General features: G+C 45.2%; 2 protein-coding genes across 8 annotated transcripts in view; one reads left to right on the plus strand and one right to left on the minus strand.

Moving 5' to 3' along the window:
- GSE1 (Gse1 coiled-coil protein) overlaps positions 1-11,454 on the plus strand; it is a 228,833-nt gene extending 217,379 nt beyond the window's left edge. For 6 of the 7 annotated variants that reach the window (XM_085888615.1, XM_085888616.1, XM_085888617.1 and 3 more), the window contains 2 exons: positions 3,769-3,872; positions 10,061-11,454. In XM_085888615.1, the coding sequence (XP_085744741.1) occupies positions 3,769-3,872; positions 10,061-10,201 (245 nt within the window). In that variant the 3' untranslated portion in view covers positions 10,202-11,454. The remainder of the gene's footprint in view (positions 1-3,768; positions 3,873-10,060) is intronic. The other variant, XM_085888620.1, reaches the window with a different exon arrangement.
- On the minus strand, positions 11,415-22,444 carry GINS2 (GINS complex subunit 2). Its single transcript, XM_085888622.1, has 5 exons — positions 22,180-22,444; positions 17,682-17,796; positions 13,013-13,112; positions 12,378-12,504; positions 11,415-11,950 (listed from the first exon to the last, which is right to left on the minus strand). Exons 1-5 carry the CDS (start codon positions 22,267-22,269, stop codon positions 11,825-11,827), a joined length of 558 nt encoding a protein of 185 aa, XP_085744748.1. The 5' UTR covers positions 22,270-22,444; the 3' UTR covers positions 11,415-11,824.
- Positions 22,445-23,136: the final 692 nt, after the last annotated feature.

Here is a 23,136-nt window from a genome sequence, read left to right on the forward strand (position 1 = left end):
ATTCCCTGCAGCCCTCTTGAGTGTTTTAACCCAATGTTCCAACATCCAAGCCATCATGTACAGCTGAGGGTGGATGGTGGGGGGGCGAGGGAGGTCAACACTGCGATCATGAGTGAGAGAAAGGGTGAAATTGTTTTACCTTGATTTCACGTGCAACGAAATATGAAAATCCTCACGAAGCTTTCTCAATGTGAAATGGGAAGGAGGTGGCTGACTCCAGAATGCCGGAATCACAAATATCTTATGCACTAAGGGATTAATACATCAATCATAAGGATGTAAAAGGGTCTATTATATAAAAGGACCAACAGAAGAAAAAGAAGAAGAAGAACCAGTCCTTTCACGTCTTCAGATGCACAGGCTTGCCAAGGAGGTTTTGCCTTGGATTGGAGGTACAATCCTGGACGAATTTCCACTCCAGGTCTCTGACACAAGATACCAGAATGGCTCATACTTCCCAGGAAGATGGTTTTCATTTTGCCGACCTCGAAAGGATGACAGGCTGAGTCAACCCATCTGATGTTATGTAATGGCATGGCAGGGGCTTGAACTCTGGACCCGAAGATCTTAAGCCAGCAACCTTAACCGTGGGGCCAACACCAGGTTACAAGGACCGACAAGGGTCCTTTAAATTTCCTACACAATTGCACTGTGAACTAGAAGGGCACTCAGTAGAGCGCATACTTCTGCCACGTAATGCCTGATCCACGAGAACATATCGGGCCCATTACATTTTTGAAATATCATGCTGTGCAGTGCTATATCGTTTTTGGCCCTATCTCTCAATGGTGAAGAATTACATTGAAAATTAAATAATTTTCGTATCCACATACGGATCCGGATCTTCACCAAAATCCAATCAGTTCGTCCTTGTCACACACCCAACCTGCCCACCAAATTTCAAATTTCAAAACTTTTTGAGATATCCTGCACACAGACAGACAAACAAACAAGAAGACGTCGTGCAGAGCACCATACTTGCAAAATCCATAAAACAAATTTGACATCAAAAATAATTGGTGGTTGAATTAAATGACCAAATATGCAACTCCTCTTCAAATTTCAAGTGAATCAGATGAAAATTGACAATTTTAGAAATTCGGACTATGTCAACCTTTTGGTCTATGTTGACCTCAAAAATGGTAGTTGAATTCAGTGACCTGACATGAAAATCCTCTTCAATTTTCAAGTCAATGGGATGAAAATTGAGGATTTTAGAAATACTACTTGAGTTGTTGACTTTTGGCCTATGTTGACCTTTTGGTCTGTGCTGACCTCAATAATAATTGGCTAGTTGAATTCAGTGACCTGAAATATAAACCCTCTTCAAATTACAAGTCAATCAGATGAAAATTGATGATTTGGGAAATATGACCAAAGTTGTTGACCTTTGGCCTACTTTGACCTTTTGACCTCAAAAACAACAGGCTTCTTCCTTCTGACAAACTCTACCATGTGGTGAAGTTTCGTGAAGATCTGTTTAAAATTGTGACCGGTAGGCGATAAATACAGACAGAATAACAAAATCGACTAACCAATATACTTAAAATCTTCGATTTTGTAAGTAACAGAGAGAAAGGGGTGAAAACATAACCTCCTTCACCTTCGGTGGCAGAGGTAATAACTAGTGCATTGTGTAATGCCACCGTTTTTAAGTGTAGGTATTGTGGAGGGGAGGGGTAGGGTTAATGGGGTGGGGGGTGGGGATTCAGTGGAGACTTTATGAACTTTGAGGAAGGGAATTGTGAAGGCTCTGGGAGTGCGTCTCAGGCAGCTGCGAGTATTAGCACGAATTCCTCGAAATTTGTGAGGAAGGAAAGTTGGGGAGCAGGGGGAGGGGGAGCGTTATTGCAATTCATTTATTTTGTCAAAATGGAAGATTGAGGTTCATGGAAGAGCGAGGTGACAGATTGTAGATTGGCAACATACTGACAGTGGAGCTACAGTTGGACACAACAACCAAAGGAATGGAGAGGAGGAGAGGAGGGGGACGAAACGCAGTAACCTCGAAAACTGTTGGGTTCGGTAGAGTGAACTGGGGTAGAAAATATCCCAGGTAGGGATGGGTGGGGGAGAGGGTGACATGAGATGGTGGTGCAGCACCTGATTGAAGCCCCGGAATTTTCAAACATTGACAGTTGGGAAATGGGTGAACGGATTTTCATGATGGCGGGCACCAATTATATTTTTCCCATCCTAAATGTTGTTGATTTCACTATTGCTGTGGTTATCAAGAGATTTGGAGGCAACAAACTCCTATGGAGCTTTAGTGTCCAAACATTATTTCCAAGTTGTTTTGAAATAACTGGAGAAATTGCAGGATGCATGGGGAGATACAATTATTCAATTCCCCACTTTTTGTGTAGCGGCATCACACCAGGATCGATCCGAACACAGGCACATTCTCATTTGATACATTGCACAGTTAGATTAGCCGTCTGAGGCAACAATAAACTAATTGGTAGAAAATATTGTATTACAAGAGTGGAAACTTAAAAAAAAAAAAAATTCTGGTATGGCTAAAAATAATTTGAACCCATTGTATTATTGTGTCAATACAGCGGTGTAATATCCATCAGGATGGTGCAGAGGTAGCACATTACCTGTGAGCTCTGTAGTCTGGGTTTGATCCCCTATCCGACGACAACCCGTCCAATCGGTGCTTTGCAGGTCGGGAGTCGAATCACAAAGTGCACCGTCCCTCGGATGGACGTTAAGCCGGGTGTCCCATCTGCTAGCATTAGCTGGTGGACGTTAAAGATCCCACGGTGTCCTTCGTGAAGAGTTGCTGAGTTATATCACCAGCACCCTAAATCAATTCACAAATTCCTGCCCTGGCTGATATGGAGCACTGCATCAGCGGCAAAACCATTCCCCAGCGATGATGCAACCAGGAACTACGTGCTGCACATGAATGAAGAAGCAGTCCAACACAGCACCACATACAATTAAATAGTTTTTATTGTCAAAGTTCAATACAACCAGACACAAATGAATGCTGCATATATATATATATATATATATATATATATAGTTGTTTTTTTTTTTTTTAAGAGATATTTTACATGACACCCTGCGGTACGATACCTTGATCTAACCTCTGGGAACACAGACAGCATGGGTACAGAACAACACCAAAAGCAGTGGGTAGATATGCAAGTGCTTGGACTGATAAATCATTGTATGGTAAAAATTGGTGTGGAGTGCTGTTCGATCAGAAAAAGAAGAAGATAAGCTCATTGCCTGAATAACTGGTGATGTATGTTTAAAAGCAACAAAATGGAAAATTATACCTTTCTACTACTTCTTTATTGGCCCCAGTTGTTCCCACTTTCTTGGAGGGTCGACCGGGGAAAGTGTTTGGCTCAGGTCTTTAACGAACCCACTGGCCAGGCCTCGTGTTTGACCGAGTTGGCGGGAGTGTGCAATTCGTTCAATGTGCCAGTGATAATTCTCTTCCAAATTTGCGAAAGACACTGTGGAATCATTAATGTCCACCAGCAACCAATCATCCAGATTAACGTTATTCCAATGGACAGGTCACACGTTGATGCTTTTACCCTGAGTGCGAAACACCAGGGTGACAATTTACAGCATGGTCGAGATTCGAACTCAGGACAGACGGTTCAAAGGCGACTGCGCACATCTCTCGGCAGTCCTGCCAGCCCCCAACTTTTACCTTAATTTTACAATTACTTGATGAAATCAAGCGAAACGTTTCTTGCATCAGTTAAAGTGGTTGCTGATGATGCATTTCTTTGTCCACAGAAACGGCAATGGAGAGACGTGCACTGGAAACTCACAAGGACACATTGGCTGCACAAAATGTGCAGCTGCACAGTCTGGCTGGCCAGCTGAGCACACGCCTAGCGGTACAAAACTCTTCATCGCTAAAGTGAAAGCCACGGCAACACACATCTCATAAATAGATGATGCAGTCAGTCACCTAGCTTTTGTGATCAAATTTCCATGCAGAAAGGATGGTTATATGATTAATTAGATCGATATGGCCCTGTAGATGTTCCTTCTGTTCGCCCCTCTCCACATCCTCGACATCAGCACAACATGACACAGAGAAGTCACTAAGTGGTTCCTAAACGGTTTGCTCGATGGTTATTACTTTTACACATGGAGGCATTAATCATTTTGTGCCACAGCCCATTCACTCACGACTAAGCACCTTAAAGCTAAAGATGTACAAACACCGGCAGCCTACCACCATTGAAGCACGTGTATAGTTATTTTTCAGGTTATACGAGATTTAATATTGTTGTGTCATATTCTTTTCCAGAAAACATTCCGAAAGAATGAAAAACATTTTGGTCGATCAATAAAAAGAACGCACGCATAAACACGCATCGAAAGAGATAAATAAAACACTGATGACTATGTATACACCATCACACCTTGATAACCTTTGTCTCAGGTGTGAAGTCCAACTCTTGCTTTTTTGGCACCTTCTGCAGACTTTCACTCATTTATTATATCTATTACACCTGGTCCCCTCTTTACACTCGAGATGCGTTCCTAAAAACCAGTGTGCAAATCGAAAAAGTGGAAATCGAAAGGAGTCTTTCGATATGAAATATCTTATTGTAATGGAGCAGATGTATATGGTTACTGTAGGTATGTATATTTGTGACTACAAATTTCAAATGTGACGATTTCAAATTCTTCAACAAATTCCACCATGTTGTTTGTACAGCATATATAAAGCTGACCTTAGAAGCACATTCATAGCTGTATTCATCGACACTAATTTTTTTTCCTTAAGGCCCAGTCACACCTTGTCGTTTTAGCCAGGAATGGCAACGTATAAAAATGCACGTAAAACGTTGGCGTACGCTGAAGTTTTGAGTTTTTTTTTTTAAGTTTTGGTCGTATTCATAACGTGTTGGGCGTATGCATATCGTATTAGTAACGGGCACAGAACGTTTCGTTGTGTTAAAGATTACTTATACCAATGAATGCTTCGCCTGTTGTCGGCGTTCACAACCTATGCCCAACGATAGTTTAACTTAGTCATAGTGCGCTGCACGTATCGCCGACGAACTCGTGGCGTTCTCTGTTAAAAACCTGCCGCACGCCGATTTAAATCATAACCACCTGAAAATTGGAAGTGTCAACATCGCAGTCACACCATGACGATTTAGCCAGCGCATGCCGACCTATGAAAAATGTGTTTAAAACGCTGGGACACGTCGAATACGGTATGGGTAAGTTGTGTATACGTTAGGAGCACGATGAAAAACAATGAAGTACACTGGCATATTACGTGGTATGTCTCGTACGCCGTGAAATTTCAAGCATACTGAAAATTTTACGACGTACTCGACGTATGGCTCACAAGTTCCGCATAAGTTCTCGGCACGCTCCGCAATCGTTTACACACGTCGGCCACACGTTACTTGTAAGTTACTCATAAGTTGAAACACGTCGAGGTAATGTTTAGCATACCCGAAACTTAATTTTTAACCAACGAGTAACGTGCTTTGAACCTATTAGTAGCGTGCTTTGAACCTATGTGTAACGTATCTCAAACGCATATTGGCGTATGTAGACGAATTTGATTGACGTCTTCCAGACGACCACAGAACTTACTGAACGTGTTTCCAACTTACAGCTACCGTATAATGGCATATTGGCAGCGTTTAGGGGAATGGGTATATACAAATGGGCTTCACAAGAGGAACCCGTCAGTGTTCCAGACTCCATGTTGAGTAGATGTCAATGTCAGTAGCAGTGGCAGTAGCAGTAGTAGTAGTAGTAGTAGTAGTTCGAGAGAATTGAGTGATGTTGATGCTAGTAGTAATAGTAGTTCGAGAGAATTTAGTGATGTCGATGTTATTAGTAGAAGTAGTAGTACTTCAAGAGAATTTAGTGTCGATGTTAGTAGTAGTAGTAGTTCGAGAGAATTTAGTGATGTCGATGTTAGTAGTAGTAGTAGTAGTAGTTCGAGAGAATTTAGTGATGTCGATGTTAGTATTGTAGTAGTAGTAGTAGTAGTAGTAGTAGTAGTTCGAGAGAATTTAGTGATGTCGATGTTAGTATTGTAGTAGTAGTAGTAGTAGTAGTAGTAGTAGTAGTAGTAGTAGTAGTAGTAGTAGTAGTTCGAGAGAATTTAGTGATGTCGATGTTATTAGTAGTAGTAGTAGTAGTAGTTCGAGAGAATTTAGTGATGTCTGTTGGTAGTAGTAGTAGTAGTTGTAGTAGTACTTTCAAGTAACGTGTTGCAAAGTGTGAACAACGTTCGTGTAGCGTGCTTACAAAACGTTACTCATAGGTTAGAAATAAGTTTCGGGTAAGCTAAACATTACCTCGCCGTGTTTCGACTTATGAGTAACTTACAAGTAACGTGTGTCAACGATCGCATAACGTGCCTACAACTTATGGCCAGCGTAGCGGAACGTGTGAGTCATACACCGGCATACGTCGTAAAATTTCAAGCATGAAAAAATTTGAGGAAAACCCAAAAGTTCAACGTTTAAAGCCAGCGTACTACCACTCATGGCAGTGTTTTTCAGCGTGGTCTTAACATATACAAAACGCACCCATAACGTATTCGACGTGTACCAGCGTTTTACACAAATTTTCCAAAAATCGGCATAAGCTGGCTAAAACGTCAAGGTGTGACTGGGCCTTTACTTTGACTTGATTAAATGGAGTCGTTTAATGTTACTTATACAATGCCCCAGCCAGGATAAAACGAACACCCCTGATTGTCCACAAACTTCGTTTGAACAATCTGTGATACCAACGATCAAATGGAATATTTCCATCAGTATTTGGTAGCATATCTTTTGGCATCATACAGAACCCATGAAGGCATCACATTTATGTGAGATGGTATTGATGAATAACTGGTGATGTTCGATGTCTGACAGACTCCTCTCGGTTTTGATAAACGTAGAGTAGATTTTGTTGCAGCTCTCGTTTGGCCGAGATCAGCTTTTCCACAACTCATGATCCATATCTTCCCAAGCATTTTGGATGGTGTTCACATCAGTGCTCTGTGGTACCCAGGAAAGAAGCTGGAGTCTACTCCGTCTCTTCCGGGTGAAGGTGGTTCTGGGTATATGACACCATCTTCCTGCAGTGGATGTGTTCCACACTGCAAAAGGCCTTGCCGATTTGCAAGAAAACCTCTTAACATTACCCAGCAAGGCATTTTACATTACAGAACACATTTACTGTCAGGAGAAGGTTCCACGTGCCATATGTCCAAAACCACTCTGCATGGACGAGACGGAGTGGGCTGCAGCTTCTTCCCTGGGTACCACAGGGTTTTGACATGAACATCATCAAACACGTTTGGGAACATGGATAGGGAACTGTGGAAAAGCTGACCTCTGCCATGTGATACGCAAGAGCGACAACAAAATCTACTTCACATTTGGCAAAATCTGGTTCAGATTGTCATACAGAATATCACATTATTCGATGTTTTCATGGGTTCAAGCACGGCATGATGCCAAAGGTCATGCTTCCATATTTTATTTATTTATTTTGTATACCATGTCGAGGCTCATCTAAGAGCTAATACACAGAAACATATAACAAGGCAGGAAACAACAGGGGCAGGAGAGGGAAGCACAAAATAGTGCGGAACAGAGACAATAGGATATCTGTGAAAGCGAGAGGGATTGGGCGGGGTACATAGGGTAAGCAAGACGGTACCACAGGTCAGGAAGGAAAACAGGGAATATGAAGGTGGGTATTGAGTGGATTAACGGGGGTAGAAAATATCGTGGTTTTGAATAGGGGAAGATATGAGGTGGTGGTGAACAGCTGTTTTGAAGACCTGGAGGGAGGAGTTGAATTTAAGAGTTTGTGGGAGTTTGTTCCAGAGGCAGGAAAAAAAAAGAGAGTGAAGGTGAGCAGTGATTCTTGATTTTGGCAGTTTCACCAGAGGGGGTTTTTGGCAGACCTTGAGCACACTGTGGAAATATAGGGGGAACAGATCACAGACAGAGGGGAGGGGGGGGCAAGGCCAGAGAGGAGATGGTAGAAGACAGAAAGACCACCCACCTGCTTCCAGTGAGAGACTGAGAGACTCAAAGACTCAGCTTCATCACTGGAGATACCAATGATCCTAAAAGCCTTGGTTTCCACAGCGTGAAGTCGAGCTAGGTGTGAGGCAGGATCACCACCCCAGAAGGGAAAGCATTACTCCATCAGACTGCAGATGAAAGCCTCATAAGTGGTTCGAAGCTCAGGTGTGCCAAGGAAGGAATTTGCACGACGTAGGAGGAGGCCAGCTTGGAGATGTGGCTTTCTCAGGAAAGTTTGTGGCAGACAGTGAGACCCAAAAGCTTGAATGAAAGGACTTGTTGAGAAAGTAGAGGGGGGAGGGGTTCCAGACGGTCCTTTCAGAGAGACATGGTTTGGTTGTGAGATTTGTCAGGATTGAAAGACATATTTCAAGTGTTTGACCAACTTGTGATGTTATTCAGGTCTGCAGAGAGTGAAGAGGCTGCTGCTTGCTGATCAGAGGGATGAGAGATGGTATGGCAGAGGGTGGAGTCATCAGCAAAGAGATAGAGGATTTTCCAGAGTCAGAGAGTCATTGATGAAAACCAGAAAAAGCACAGGGCCAAGAATGCTGCCTTGAGGAACTCCAGCCTGAATAGGAAGAGGAGATGAGAGAATTTCATTAAGAGCCACACGTTGACAGCGACAGGAGAGGAAGTCCGTGAACCATGAGTGGAGATTGCCTTGGATACCAAGATAATAATATATTGTCCGTTTAATTGTGTGTGTGTGTGTGTCAGAGATTGTTTTTCTTTTAACAAAATGTTTGTTTACCATCAGTTAGATGCTCATTTTATTTAAGCAGGGCACTCTATAAGCGAATGCAAGAAATAGTACAATTTTTGCAGAATGTATGTTACATATTTCTTCGGCTAAGAATTGACAACCAATTGAATTTTTTATATACCGGTAATGCCCCAATCATTTTCGTTGCTACCAAAATAAAATTGGCAGAATAGTTTAACAGAGACCTCAGGAATAGTATTGAGATGGTGCATTCTTTTGAGCTCTCTCATCTGGATTCATTTTCCAATGGGAGAGGATCCAACTATAACCCATCGTCCTGGTGCCTCGCAGGCAGAGTGTTAACTTTTGAAAGTATGTACTCCTTTCAAAGGAAATGTTCTATCAACTCATGTTTTCTTGCACACATTAAATATCCCATGCAGTACCTTTTGAAAAAGTAAACCATTGTGTGTGCCAGTCAAATCTATCCATGACCACGCTGCTTCCAGAGCGTCAGTTCACTCACAGCAGTGAACATTTGAGGCCAAGAACCATTCCTGGACAAGTCATCACCATCACAGAATACTCAGAGAGGGCAGGAACTTGGCCAGAGTACCTACACACAATGGCCTACTATTGAAATTGGCACCAGGGGATTTTTAATGCCCATCATCAGTTGCTATCAGATGGAACACCCAGCTCTACCTGGCCTCCAAAGGATGGCTGTCATTGATGGAATGCTCTGCCTGCGAAGTATGATGGTGACAGTTTGTAGTCAGGTCTAGAATTGAACCCAGGCTAGATACATGTTGAGAAAGTAAGCTATGTATAGAGGGCAGGTAAGCTATAGATGAGCTGTCCTGTTAGGGGAGCATGCCAGCATCCTGGCCAAACCCAGGCTTCACTGCCATTGGGAGAGCAGTATTGTATTTGCTTTGTGACAGCTAAAGTTTCCCCTAAACTCATACTTGATATAGAGTCAAACAATAAATAAAAACAAAAGGGCTTTACATACATTTTATATGATTCTAAAACCAGCGGTTGTTGTGGAATGTTTTTTTGTTTTTTTGAACCAACTCGGGAATGCACGACAATGTTGCACTATAATCTTGTGAATGCACATTTAACCTGGGTTAAGGATTCAATTTGCTAATGGCATTAGTACATTCATTTGCAGTAAACCTATTTGCAATATACATATTTTCCACTAACTCTTAACTGCATAGTATAGAAATCATCACACGCACAGGTCGTGAACTTTTTGATCCTCGTTCAATCACGTGGCTCACTCTCCTTTATTCAGGACCTCCTAAACTACCGACAGAGGCTCCAGAGCGAGCGGGAGGCACGATGGGAGGCCATCGAAGCCCTGCGTCGCCCACTCCAGCTCCCGGTCGCACTCCATACCTCACTAGTATCCGGGCATCGTGATGGGCGGCGGTAACGTGAGGGCATGGGGTGGGCTGGAGAACGCTGCACCTTCGGGCAGTTCCACGCTTCTCCTTCCACCACCTCCTGCTCCCCATTATCAATGAACATCACCAGTGAGATGCCCTCACCACCTTTGGATGCCTCATATTCCTCCTTGTCGCCAAGTTTTATTGTCAGGGAATTTTGAGGAAAGCTGGCATGGTTTCTCGCCATTTCCTAGTTTGTAAAATAATATTATATTAAAAAGAAATCCTGGTCGAAAAACTATTTGTACAAAAGCAGCAAGATGACCATTTCACTCGGTACCAGATGCTTTTCGTAGAAATGCAGCTGATATTAACATTTTCCCTGCTCAAAGCACTTGTTTTGCCGTTTCTCTACAGATACTGTAGTTAGTTAATCCCTCAAGCTGATCTCGTCAATTTGCCATTCAGAACGAGGGCGCCAAATAAGACAGGGATGACTGAGGAGGAAGATCAAAGATGTGATCAATGCAGCGGTGGCGACTACAAACGTTTATATTTATCATTTTCACCCCAAATGCAGACTTGTATTCAAAGAGGTTCTCACTTAAGCAGCTGCACATTAACATTCATAGCCCCTGCATCAGCAAATACACTGAGACCCATTTTGAGCCACATAAGGTGCTGGCATCACCAATGAAGTGGCACAATTGTTTGCCTAGGCCCTCGAATAATGGCACACGGAGCCATGACGCACATTTCCCCCTCCCACTCCGTGAAGCACAAACAATTGTTATACCCAACGTTGCACTGAAGAGGGAGTAGGGGCACCAACACCGTGTAAAGAAGAAAACTTTTTTGAAAAATTTTTTTTTTGAAGGCACAATGTGCCCATTACATTCAGGGCCTGTCCAGCTTAAACGCAGCAAAATTTAACTTCCTGTTTAACAATCGCAGCCACTCGAGCAACGAGACTGCACATCTTGCCCCACCCCCTTCTCCCCCCAGTGTCCACAACACCCTCGACAAGACAGTTTTTACACAACCGTCCTAATAACATCCGCAAGGTCATGGCAACATTCTGTGTCCTTTCTCGGCACTAAGTACAATATTTATATTTTGTCTGACTCCTGTCTATCTTTCTTGCTCATGTCAGATATTTTACTTTTCGATGAGCGGTAAAGTAAATTAGAGTTAGGGCTATTTATTATTATTGTTATCATTTCAGGAATAAAGTACTGTAATTGCTGTACATTTCAGGAATAAAGTACTGTAATTTTAATAAAGATTTCTACATGAAGTACAGTTTGCCATCTTCTGTTTGTTGTGTATAATGACCAAAGTCCTCCCTTCTTTCTCAATCCCAAGCCTGTGCTTCTCGCCATTGGGCATCCGACTCAAGTATCCCGAGAGACACCAACCTCACTGCACTGTTGCACGATTGCAGGTGGGGGCTTCAAATGAACAAAATCAAACTCTGTCATAAACAATAAAAACAAATCAAACTATTCCTCCACATTTCAGTGTAACTGCAGCAGTAAGCTAAAACGCAGTTAAATTTCAGAGTTCAACGGGGTTAAAGACAGTTCATGAATTTCAAGGTGATTCGGCTGCTGAGAGTCAAAAGGATATTGTCCGGTTGATAAAAGTCCATCACGGAAGCTAGTCCATTTTCAGTCTTGTGAGTCTGGGTGTCGATCCTCAGGCTGGCTGTTGGCACGTAATCGATGAAGTTGATTCAAAGCTTCAAGCAGGAATGGCCGGACGGTGTTTATCTCCATCAGAGTAAGATTTGTGAGCTAAACAAGGCCAGGGAGAGGGTGAGTGGGGGAGGGAGGGGGATCAACGAGGGACCGTTGAACAGCACAATATTGTTTGGTGAAGAGAGCAAAGAGATGGATTTTTTAAAAAAACTAGTGCAGGCCCGTACGTGCGTGGCCGTATGTGCAAAAGAAAAAAAATTGTGACGTCATTGCACCGTGTCCTGTCATTGGTTTGGTAAATAAATGGCCATAACTAGGGAACCACTTGTCCGATTAATATCAAACCTTGAAAAGGCACATCCTCAGGTCCCCAACAATATACCTGGCAAGTTTCAATTAGATCTGACCAGCGGTTGTCGAGAAACCGGTCGCAGACAGACAGACACACAGAGATTGCTGGAATTATAGACAGATTCATTAATTGGCAAAGAAGAACAATGTCATGAAATGAACGTAATCGTACCTGGGCATGCGATTCTTGCCGTTTGACAAAGTTGTCCATGGATAGCCTCAGCTTGGCCATTCGCGTGTCCCACAGATCCTTGAGGAGTGTGCGGACATCGTCCGCATTGGGAATATCATCTGGTGCTCTGAGGGCGGCACACATGCGATGAGATATGTAGTACCGATGCAAAGCGTGCTATTCAAGTCGACCGAATAGAATTTGATTTAATGCCATTTCGATCTCAGGGAAATTGAGCCCCCAAGGGGCTCCCGAGGGAAACAACTTTCAATAAAAATGTCATCTAAAGTTCAAGTTCCCGGTTACCATCCCATTCAACTTCCATCGAACAAAGATCAGTATCAGCCTCAAATATTTTGTTCGGAACTGCTATTTAGACAAAAGGTCTCAAAGATTACTCCAGTTCACCTAAATCAATTAGGGCTTGGAAAGTGTGGCGGGGGAGGGGGGGTGGCTCAGTTTATTTTCTTGGGCTCCATTAAACGACACTTTCTCACTCAAAAGGCAGTGAGCCATACGATTCGCAAGTATGGAAAAGGAAAATGTATCACACCGAGGCAGGAAAAGCCTTTCATGGAAAAACTGGTAACATATCCCACTGATTGCTCAGTTGCATAATCACAGTACAAACTTACTGGTGGAGGAGCATCTTGGATAGTTCCATGTAGTGAGGATTGGGCATCGGTGTGAAGATATCAGATTCTTGCTCCTGTTCCTTGATCTCCTGCAGCTTCTCTGTGCAGAGAATGACAAACAGCAAGCTCTGCATTCTTGGCATTTCAAATTGATGCAGAAGTGAGTCATTTCATGCCAACTCACCACTTAGCCCCACATTGACCATTTCGGACTTTGATGATAATACCTAAAAAAAAAAACACCTAAATGGGAAACAATTTCAGCCCCCAGTTCCAACTACTTTGGGGTTATCATTGATCATCAATTGACCAATGACAAGAGCGTTGATGCTGCCAAAAGAGTCTCATGGCACAGGTTATGCTGGGCGGTTTGCCGTCGCCTTCCCAGTCGTCGGTCAGGGCAGGAATTTGTAGTTATTTTTGAGTGCCGGTGATAGCTCGCCAACTCTTCATGAAGGATACCATGGGATCATCAACGTCCACTAATGCTGGCAGACAAGACGCTCAGTTGAACGTCCATTCGATGGATGGCAGATGCATTGATGGATCTGCGAAACACTGAGAATGACAATTTATAGTTGGGCCGAAATTCGAACGCAGCCGAGACAGCTCAAAGGCGAGTGAGCATACCTCCAAGTTATCCTATCAACCGAGACGTCAATTTTTTGCACTCACGGATCACGTCTGTTTCGGGAGGCTTGCATCTTGAACCCAGCCTGATGAAAATGTGTGAAGAATAAATTTTGAACCCTGAGGAATGTCATCCAAGCTTTGATAATCTGCCCTCAAAAAGTGTAGCTTCATCTTTTAAACTTTAAAGCTACATGCTTTCAAAATATCGATTTTGGCTTGTGCTATTGGACATTAAGGACTTGGGGGTCACTTTGTGCCTACAAGAGATCAGAGGAATTCCATATTATAGCATTTATGGAAGCCTTGTGTTGGCTTAACGGCTAAGGTGGCTGGCTTTAGATTGTATGGTCTTGAGTTTGAGCCCTTTCCATTGAATAACACCAGGTGGGTTGACTCAGCCTGTCATCCTTCCGAGGTCAGCAAAATGAGTACTAACTTACTCGAAACAGCAGCAAAAGGCTGCATACTAAATAAAAAATTTTTTAAACCATTTCGGTGGGTACATCCCAACAATAAGCATAATTCAATCAAATGTGTGTCACCCGATTACATGGGGCCATAACCACCAAACCACTTTGAGTTGGGGGAGGGGGGGGTTAAATTTGTTGTAACATCATTTTAGCCATAAAGATTTTTTTTGATTCTACTTTCATCAATATCTGAGATGGTCACCTGGATTCAGATTTGAGTGAATGACTGAGGTGGAAAGCATTGAGGTTGGCTATTTTATTTCCATTTGAGCACTTAGCTTATGACACTGGGATCCAGGGGCACTGCTGAAGAAGTGGAGCAGAGACACTCAGCTGGGTGAGGCATGTTGGGTCTGGTCCCTTTGAAAATAGTCTGGGGAAGAAGCTCCGGACGTAACCCAAAACGGAGTCCATTTTGTGAAACGGAATTCAACTTGGTGAAACGGAAACGGTAGCCTGGCGTTGGCTTGGTGGTTAGGGTGGTGGCTTGGGATCCTAGGGTCCTGAGTTCAAGCCCCTTTTTTCCACTGAATAAACACCAGGGGTTGACTCAGCCTGTCATCCTTCCGAGGTCAGCGAAATGAGTACCAGTGTACTGGTAATAGGGGCACTGCATCAGGGGCATATCTGCGCCCCTAACCAATGATGCCTAACCCCTAACCAATCAGCAGCCAAAAGGCTGCACACGAAGGGAAGGGGTATTAACGGATTTGTTAAAAATCTTGTATTGGTGTGGCGCAAGTATGATGGGCCGAATGGCTTCCTCCTGCGCATAATTTCCTTGTAAAAGGCACTTTTTTGAAACAGAATAATCACTATTCTAAGATTCATGATTGCCACCATTCTTGAATTTTTTGTTGTTGCTCAAACATATCACACTAACTTTCTCCGACAGAGCGAAAAAATTACCATTTTTATTCATGTCCTTGGAGAGTATGAGCACGTACGTCATCCTGGAAGAGATTGATGTAGATTTTCCTGCAATAATTAAGTCCCCTTTAAGTTTGTCTGGTGATCATTGGATTAAGATAACCAAGGATATTTTAGCAATGGGAAAATCAAGTTTCCAGGATCATTGGTTGGATAGAGGTGAGTACAAATTGGGGTTGACTGCAGATAAGAAAGACACTTACTGAGCAAACCATCGAGTGTGTGAATGAGAGTTTGACGTATGAAGTATGTGTGAAGTGGCTGTAAAGAACCACATGGAGAAAGAGGAGCAAAACATGTGGAGATCGAGAAGGGCACTGGGTGGACGACATACCTCCACCCTGTAATTCCTGATCCACAAGAACATATCTGGCCCAATACTTTTTTGAGATATTGTGCTATATAATCGGTTTAGCCCCTGTCTCTCAATGGTGAAGAATCACTTTAAAAATTATCAGATCCGGATCCGGATCTTCACCAAAATTGAATCAATACTTCCTTATCACACACCCAACCTGCCCACCAAATTTTATCCGGATCTGTCCATAACTTTTTGAGATATCCTTGCACACACACAGACAAACAACACAAGCAGTCATAGACTGGTACTTATGAAATCGTCAACTTGACCTCTGACCTTGTCTAATAAAAGCTGTCTCTCGAGAAGGTAGCGACGCAAACCAGAAGTTTCTACGATGATTCTGTACCAAACCATCAAAAATTGAACGTTTGACCTCACTGTGACCTTGACCTTTGACCGATTTTGACCAAAATCTAATCGGCACGAGCCATCACCCTCCTGAATCACGTGGTGTAATTTGACATTGGAAGCTTCTTCCGTTCTCGAGTTATCGTGCCTACAAACAAACACACAAACAAACACACAAACAGAGGACGGAAGTCATCAATACACTTACGAAATCTTTAGATTTCGTAAGTAATAATTGCCGAAATCCAAAAGATTCCGGCAATTAATGAAATTGCTCGTTGAGCAAGGAATTGGAGGAATAACTTTGTCATATCTCCATGATCTCTGAAAAAACAAAAACCTGGAAATCAATTTGGTTCTTACAAGTCGATAGTGCTACTGTTTAATGAGTTATAGCACTTAGTTTGGTCATGATCATAACTTGGAAGTCAATCGGACTTGAAATTGTGTTTTTATCGCCTGGTGTTGGCGCAGTGGTTCGGGCAATGGCTTGGGATCCAAAAGGTCCTGAGTTCAAACCCCGTTGGGCCACTGAATTAATACACCAGGAGGTTGACTCAGCCTGTCATCCTTCCGAGGTCGGCGAAGTGAGTACCAGTGTACTGGGCCGGTGTATACCCCAGTTAAAATAGGTGTACCATATCGCTGTGTCGTAAGAGGCGACCAGGGTTGCGTCAGGAAGGGCATCCGGCGTAAAAACTAAACCAAATCACTATGCGGATCATACGGATGATCCACTGTGGCGACCCCTAACAGGAGCAGCCGAAAGAAGAAGAGATCGCAATTTGAAAGTTTTGACCCGACCCCCCTGACATTCGACCCCTGACCGCTAAGGGTGTTGGTGTGACACCACAATGAGACACATGGTTGGATGCAGAATTGGAAGATGCACATTTTGGATTTGGTTTGAAGTCGATACGACCATTTTAGAGGACATTATTGCGAAAATAGGAATTTCGGTTTTTCGGTGACCTTGACCTCACCTTTGATCTAGATTCACCAAAAACGACAAGTGTCTAAGTTGGACCATGGCCGACGTCTGTACCCAGTTTGGTCATGATCGCGGAAATGGTGTGGCTGCTACAGGGTAAACAAACACACAAACAAACAGATAGTCAGCAGACACACAGACAGACAGACATAGAATGACACGCACAACCGACCAACATAATTGCCGAAATCCGAAGGATTCCAGCAATTAACAAACAAACAGAGAGGGGTGAAAACATAACCTCCTTCACCTTCGGTGGTGGAGGTAACTGGTGGAAAGTGAGTTTCATGAGATCCCACAACAATTACTTTTGTCATCAGTTCAGAGGAAATTAACTGTCAACTTTGTACCCATCCCACCCACAGCACATAGATTGTTTTTTTTGTTTTTTTTTCCCCTGGACCGCTCGTTGGGGAATTATCAAAAACCTATCGAGTAATCAGCTCTATTTAGGTTAAACTGGCCTGGAAAATGCAAGACATAGTTTGGGAAAAGTCTTGGAACTTCAGGTAGGCCAAAGGCTCCAACCCCTGTGATTGCAACCTGGTTATCAATTACAATACAATGGGGATTTGTCAAAATAGTCTCATGTCAAACTGAAAACCCAACTTGCACCAAGTTGTGCATGAAGGAAAAAGATGAAAAGGTGTGCAAAAAAAAAAAAAAAAAAAGTTAATCAAGGATATTTACTTATAGAAAATACCAACAAATATTAATAACCATTGTTTTCATGCCATGAGGCGCATAGGGCTGCCGAGGAAGTTTTCGTTTGGCTAAGAATTGCAGTCCAACCCACCTAGTGTTATTTCACCAGCACGACAGGGTCTCAAACTCAGGACCCTAAGATCTTAAGCCAGCCACCTTAACCATTAGCCAACACCAGGCAAACAAATATTGAAATACACTTTGTTGGAGAAAACTTGAAAGCACACTCACCTACATCCATCCACTCAGGAGCTTGTACTCTGCACTTCTGTCGCTGTTTCAAATTCAGCGCCAACCAGACAGGCACCTGGACAGGCAGCCCAGGGTTGAAAGGTCCCAAATCTCCCTGATGCACAGTGTGATAAAAAAAAAAAAAATCAAGAAGACCGGTCAAAACCAATATTTTTCTCAGTTGTTGGCCTCTAATAAATGGCAAATTATGATTAACTAACATTGCTCAGCAGTTGCCGTTATTATCTGTCCTCGTTCCAAAGTAGGGAAGCAGTTACGACAGGCACACACGTCGGCTCCGAGTCTGAGCAGTTCGATTCCTTCTCTGGCTGAGTCATACCAAGTCATACCACATTTTTCAACGTCCAGTATTTTGTCCTTTGACTTCAACACACTTACCTCAATTAGTCCTACGAACTGTCTGTGCCAATTTAATACAAGTTTTTAGATTGCTCCTTTAGTCATATTGGATATTTCAGTCACTTCCTCATCATTGGACAATTTTTTTTGTAATTTTTTTCTCCCCCCCCCCCAGGGGAGGGGGCATGGCCTTGGTTAAAAACACACAACATGAACCACACAACACCCCTTGATGAGACCCCCACCAACAGCACTCCGTACACATACACACAATCACACATTAATGCTCAAACTACCGAAAAGTCCCGTCAACATCCCCATACCCCTCCATCTCCATAACTTCCAGGTACAATCTTCTTCACTGAAAAAACATGTTTCTTCCTTTAAAGGTTCTTAATAACATGAAGAAAAGCTTCAAAAAAATGTATTTTAAAATACCTTCATCTCCTTACTACTCCATTAGCAACAACCCATTCATTCATTCTTCTCCTTCTTCATCAAAATCTCTTCCTTTTCTTTTTCACAAGGCTTTTTCCCCAAAACCTCTTCGCTCCTAAATGCTAAGTTCATGCAGCCTCCTCGTACCTACAACTATTTTCCTCCGTCCATTCAGCGGAAACAATATTACCACCCCACCCATGAAGTCTATTACCATTTATCCAGTTTGGGAATCCTGAGAAGTCCATTTTGCAGAGGTTGTGTGCACACAACAATCAATTCCCCTTCACGTCCATTCATGGTGTCAACCACCCACCCCACCCCCCCCCCCGCTTCACCCCCATCCCACCTCCCATCTGCTTCCACCTCGTCCCACATCCTCTCAGCTTCCCTCTCTTCCTCACCCTGCACCCTCCCAGCTTCACATCCTCCCAGCCTCCCCCACCCCACTACTTTCCACATTCCTGTCCCCTACCAGCAGCTCCTCCCCCATCTCTAACCGTGTGGACCCCAAACATCTGAGGCTTCCACTCCAACCTGACAGATCTTTCAATCCAAGCCACTGTCGACAAACCGGATGGACATAACCTGTTTAACAGAATCCTTACCCCCACCGGATGTCCCTGACTCCTTGAGAGTCTCTCCCTGCTATTGTCTCCTATTTGATAGACCTGAATCCCATGGCAGAGTCACACTGAACCATCAAGAATTCCATTTCTCACTGTTCTTACACCTCCCAAACCCCAGGAATACCTCTAGCTGTCACTTCCCCTCTCCTCCCACCCCATGTTTGTCTGTGTATTGTACCATCCTCCCAACAGTGACGATTCCATCTACATATCTCTCTCAGACGACATGGACCACTTGAACCACTCATCCCAACTCTCTCTTCCTCACATGTGGTGACTTCAATTGTCACCAAGCAAATTGACTGGGTATTGGTTCCTCTCTCACCAGCCATGGCATTTCAGCAAAGGACTTCTGTGACTCCATGGGTCTAACTCGATCTGTAAACTTACCCACCCAGATCTCTGTCAATGGAAAATCCTCCCTTTGGTTACGACCAACTTCCCTGCCAACGTCTCGTGCTCTTCCTCTGCTCCAATTGGTTCATCTGACCGTGTGCTCGTGAAGGTCAACATCTCTCGAGCCATTCTCAGAGAACAGCCAGCAGCCATTGCGCTTCAGGACCGGTTTCCTACATCTACCTCCCCCGATACTGTATCAACTCAACCCGAGAAAAACTCCTGACGACATGCGTCCGTGCAAGGCTTGTGCACCGGCACATTATTCCCGACCTCCCCGATCATCCATCCCTGCCAGTGAGTGGACTTTAAACTTTGTGGGATGACCTCATGTGAACATAGCAGGCTTGGTGATCAATTTAATGGAGTCTGAAATACAATCAGAGAGCCCACGCCATCTCGTTTAAGTGCTGAAAATTATGTTTGAAAGACGATTTGAGTGACAGATTTCACGCTGGTAACAACAGGTTAAAAGTGCCCGGGGAGCAGAACCAAGTCACTGCAAACACACAAACACACAGCGCATTACAAGAAGACCTCATTTGTCCTTCATGCATCATTTCGAAAGTTGCATATCACTTAACCCCGCTTTTCGCTTCGTGAGCAGGGTAGTTACTAATTAGTGTACTTTTACATGAGGGGCAATGGACAATCAACGTGGGTATAATCACATTCAAACTCTAAAAGTTACAACAGCACTGAGTGCTCAGATGGAAACGTCAAACAGGTGAACAACCAATAAAGATCCAGAACTTGTTTCGTTCGTTTGGAGGAAATGATCCCGGCGGTGTAAACGACTGCAGCCTCATGGTCGGTGTATTTACTCGTCCGGTCAGGTAACTGCTCTTACTCTCGAGCCGTCTCCTCCGAGTTCAGATGGCGAGTCACCCTGGTGCTACGCAGGTGCTGGGTATGACATCACAACATTGACCGTCCCTCGCATGGACGTTAACCTGGGTGTCCTCTCTGCGAGCCAACACCAGATGGTGGATGTTCAAGATCCCCGCGGTATCTTCGTTGGCATCGTGAACAAATTCCCGTCCAAATCAGCTGCAATCGAACACCAAGCCTGGCCGACCTGTTCGTGAAAGACTCGACTTGTAAATGTCCCCCCCAAACAGATCCCACAAGGTGGCAATAATTGGGGTCTCTGGAAGTACTAATCCGTATTGTATTGACGTCACAGCGATCACACTGCAGCCTCCAATTGAGGTCAGGCTACCTTAAAACAAGAAGTTGTTATAACCATGTTGTCTGAAAGCCAAGGTCAGCAATCGAACGCGAGAGCCGGGGGAGCCGAGGAAGCCTCGGAAGCCGGGGGAGCCTCGGAAGCCGGGGGAGTCGAGGAAGCCTCGGGAGCCGGGGGAGCCGAGGGAGCCGAGGAAGCCTCGGGAGCCGGGGGAGCCGAGGGAGCCGAGGAAGCCTCGGGAGCCGGGGGAGCCGAGGAAGCCGGGGGAGCCTCGGAAGCCGGGGGAGCCTCGGAAGCCGGGGGAGTCGAGGAAGCCGAGGAAGCCTAGGGAGCCGGGGGAGTCGAGGAAGCCTCGGGAGCTGGGGGAGTCGAAGCCGGGGGAGCCCGGGGAGCCGAGGAAACCGGGGAGTCGAGGAAGCCGGGGGAGCCGAGGAAGCCGGGGGAGCCGAGGAAGCCGGGGGAGTCGAAGCCGGGGGAGCCCGGGGAGCCGAGGAAACCGGGGGAGTCGAGGAAGCCCGAGGAAGCCTAGGGAGCCGGGGGAGTCGAGGAATCCTCGGGAGCCGGGGGAGTCGAAGCCGGGGGAGCCCGGGGAGCCGAGGAAACCGGGGGAGTCGAGGAAGCCGGGGGAGTCGAGGAAGCCGGGGGAGCCGAGGAAGCCGGGGGAGCCGAGGAAGCCGGGGGAGTCGAAGCCGGGGGAGCCCGGGGAGCCGAGGAAACCGGGGGAGTCGAGGAAGCCGGGGGAGTCGAGGAAGCCGGGGGAGTCGAGGGAGCCGCGGGAGTCGGGGGAGTCGAGGGAGCCCTTGAAGTCGAGGAAGTCGGGGGAGTCGAGGGAGCCCGGGAAGTCGAGGAAGTCGGGGGAGCCCGGGGAGCCGAGGAAACCGGGGAGTCGAGGAAGCCGGGGGAGCCGAGGAAGCCGGGGGAGCCGAGGAAGCCGGGGGAGTCGAAGCCGGGGGAGCCCGGGGAGCCGAGGAAACCGGGGGAGTCGAGGAAGCCGGGGGAGTCGAGGAAGCCTAGGGAGCCGGGGGAGTCGAGGAATCCTCGGGAGCCGGGGGAGTCGAAGCCGGGGGAGCCCGGGGAGCCGAGGAAACCGGGGGAGTCGAGGAAGCCGGGGGAGTCGAGGAAGCCTAGGGAGCCGGGGGAGTCGAGGAATCCTCGGGAGCCGGGGGAGTCGAAGCCGGGGGAGCCCGGGGAGCCGAGGAAACCGGGGGAGTCGAGGAAGCCGGGGGAGTCGAGGAAGCCGGGGGAGTCGAGGGAGCCGCGGGAGTCGGGGGAGTCGAGGGAGCCCTTGAAGTCGAGGAAGTCGGGGGAGTCGAGGGAGCCCGGGAAGTCGAGGAAGTCGGGGGAGCCGAGAAAGCCGATGGAGCCGATGTTTCGGTTTTATCGTTTATCGGTGAAAATCGCCCTCTCTCCTGTGGTAGTTTGGCCTAGTCGCCTCCATTACTAGTCTACACAACCACAAGCTGACAAGCCCGTATGAGCCTCCTACCCCGATGAGGTAGATCTTGTCGAGGGAGAAATTGGGAATTATTGACACAATCTCCTTCTCCGCGAGAAACTCCACTTCCGCGGCCTCCATACGTCGTTTGTGACGCTGAATCGAAATGAGAATAAATTATGACGTAATTTCATACACGACACGCTTCACAAGCGTCTCGTTTCAAGTTTTGGCGGGAAGACGCATCAGCAACCTTCGTCTTTCCCGTCAGTACCGATTTTAAAACATTGCGAGGATCGTCCGCACCACAAGAACATAATCGAGTGAAACAATCAGAACGCGAGAGTCAAGACGGGATATCTAGCGTAGGGAACGACGCATCAGCTATACACCGCACAAAATACAGTTACAGATTCAAAACCTAAAAATGTCCATTAACGGTTAATGGATATTAACCTATTCTAATAAGTTTTATAAACCAGCGCAGTAATACCATTCGATCACCCACAGAGGGAAGAAGGCCTCTCGATATCAAGTCACTGTGTATATTCTTATACAGGTTTTTATTTTCCTTTTAACGTTTTAATATCACTTTTTTAATCTATTTCAGCATTTTCGTTTAGCATTGTTATTTATGTTAATCCAGTCTGTGGATACGAGAATCGAACGCGTCGTCTCCCTCAGGATTACAGACAAGATGGCTTCATTCGAGCTCTGAACAGTGGTGAGGTCGCTTCAGGCCGAAAATAACAAGAATCGTGACACGGAGGACAAAAGTGCCATTTCTTCACAAAATGACCGTGTGACCTTGAGGATGAGGGGGGGGGAGTCATGCACAAAAAATTTGGATGACCGGGAGGGACTTTTATGACGTCATTATTACGTCGTCATCATTCAAACGCTGCACCTTATAAAAATAAAAAGTACTGTTAAATTCGATGACAGGATGCCACAGCGAGAATTTAAATTGCTAAGTTTATGGGTTTTTTTTAGGTCAAGGAATGCAAT

The sequence above is a fragment of the Eptatretus burgeri genome, chromosome 7 (genome assembly GCF_056783735.1).
Source record: "Eptatretus burgeri isolate ZD-2024b chromosome 7, Ebu_testis_v1, whole genome shotgun sequence".
In the NCBI taxonomy this organism is placed as follows: Eukaryota; Metazoa; Chordata; class Myxini; order Myxiniformes; family Myxinidae; genus Eptatretus; species Eptatretus burgeri.

What these genes read in the sequence shown, in the direction of transcription:
- GINS2 (XM_085888622.1), bottom strand. Translation starts at nt 22,269, where the DNA reads ATGGAGGCCGCGGAAGTGGAGTTTCTCGCGGAGAAGGAGATTGTGTCA. An exon ending in ACAAGATCTACCTCATCGGG is followed by an intron (nt 17,797 to 22,179) that starts GTAGGAGGCTCA and finishes ACTGTGCATCAG; the next exon opens with GGAGATTTGGGACCTTTCAA. An exon ending in TCCAAGATGCTCCTCCACCA is followed by an intron (nt 12,505 to 13,012) that starts GTAAGTTTGTAC and finishes TGCCGCCCTCAG; the next exon opens with AGCACCAGATGATATTCCCA.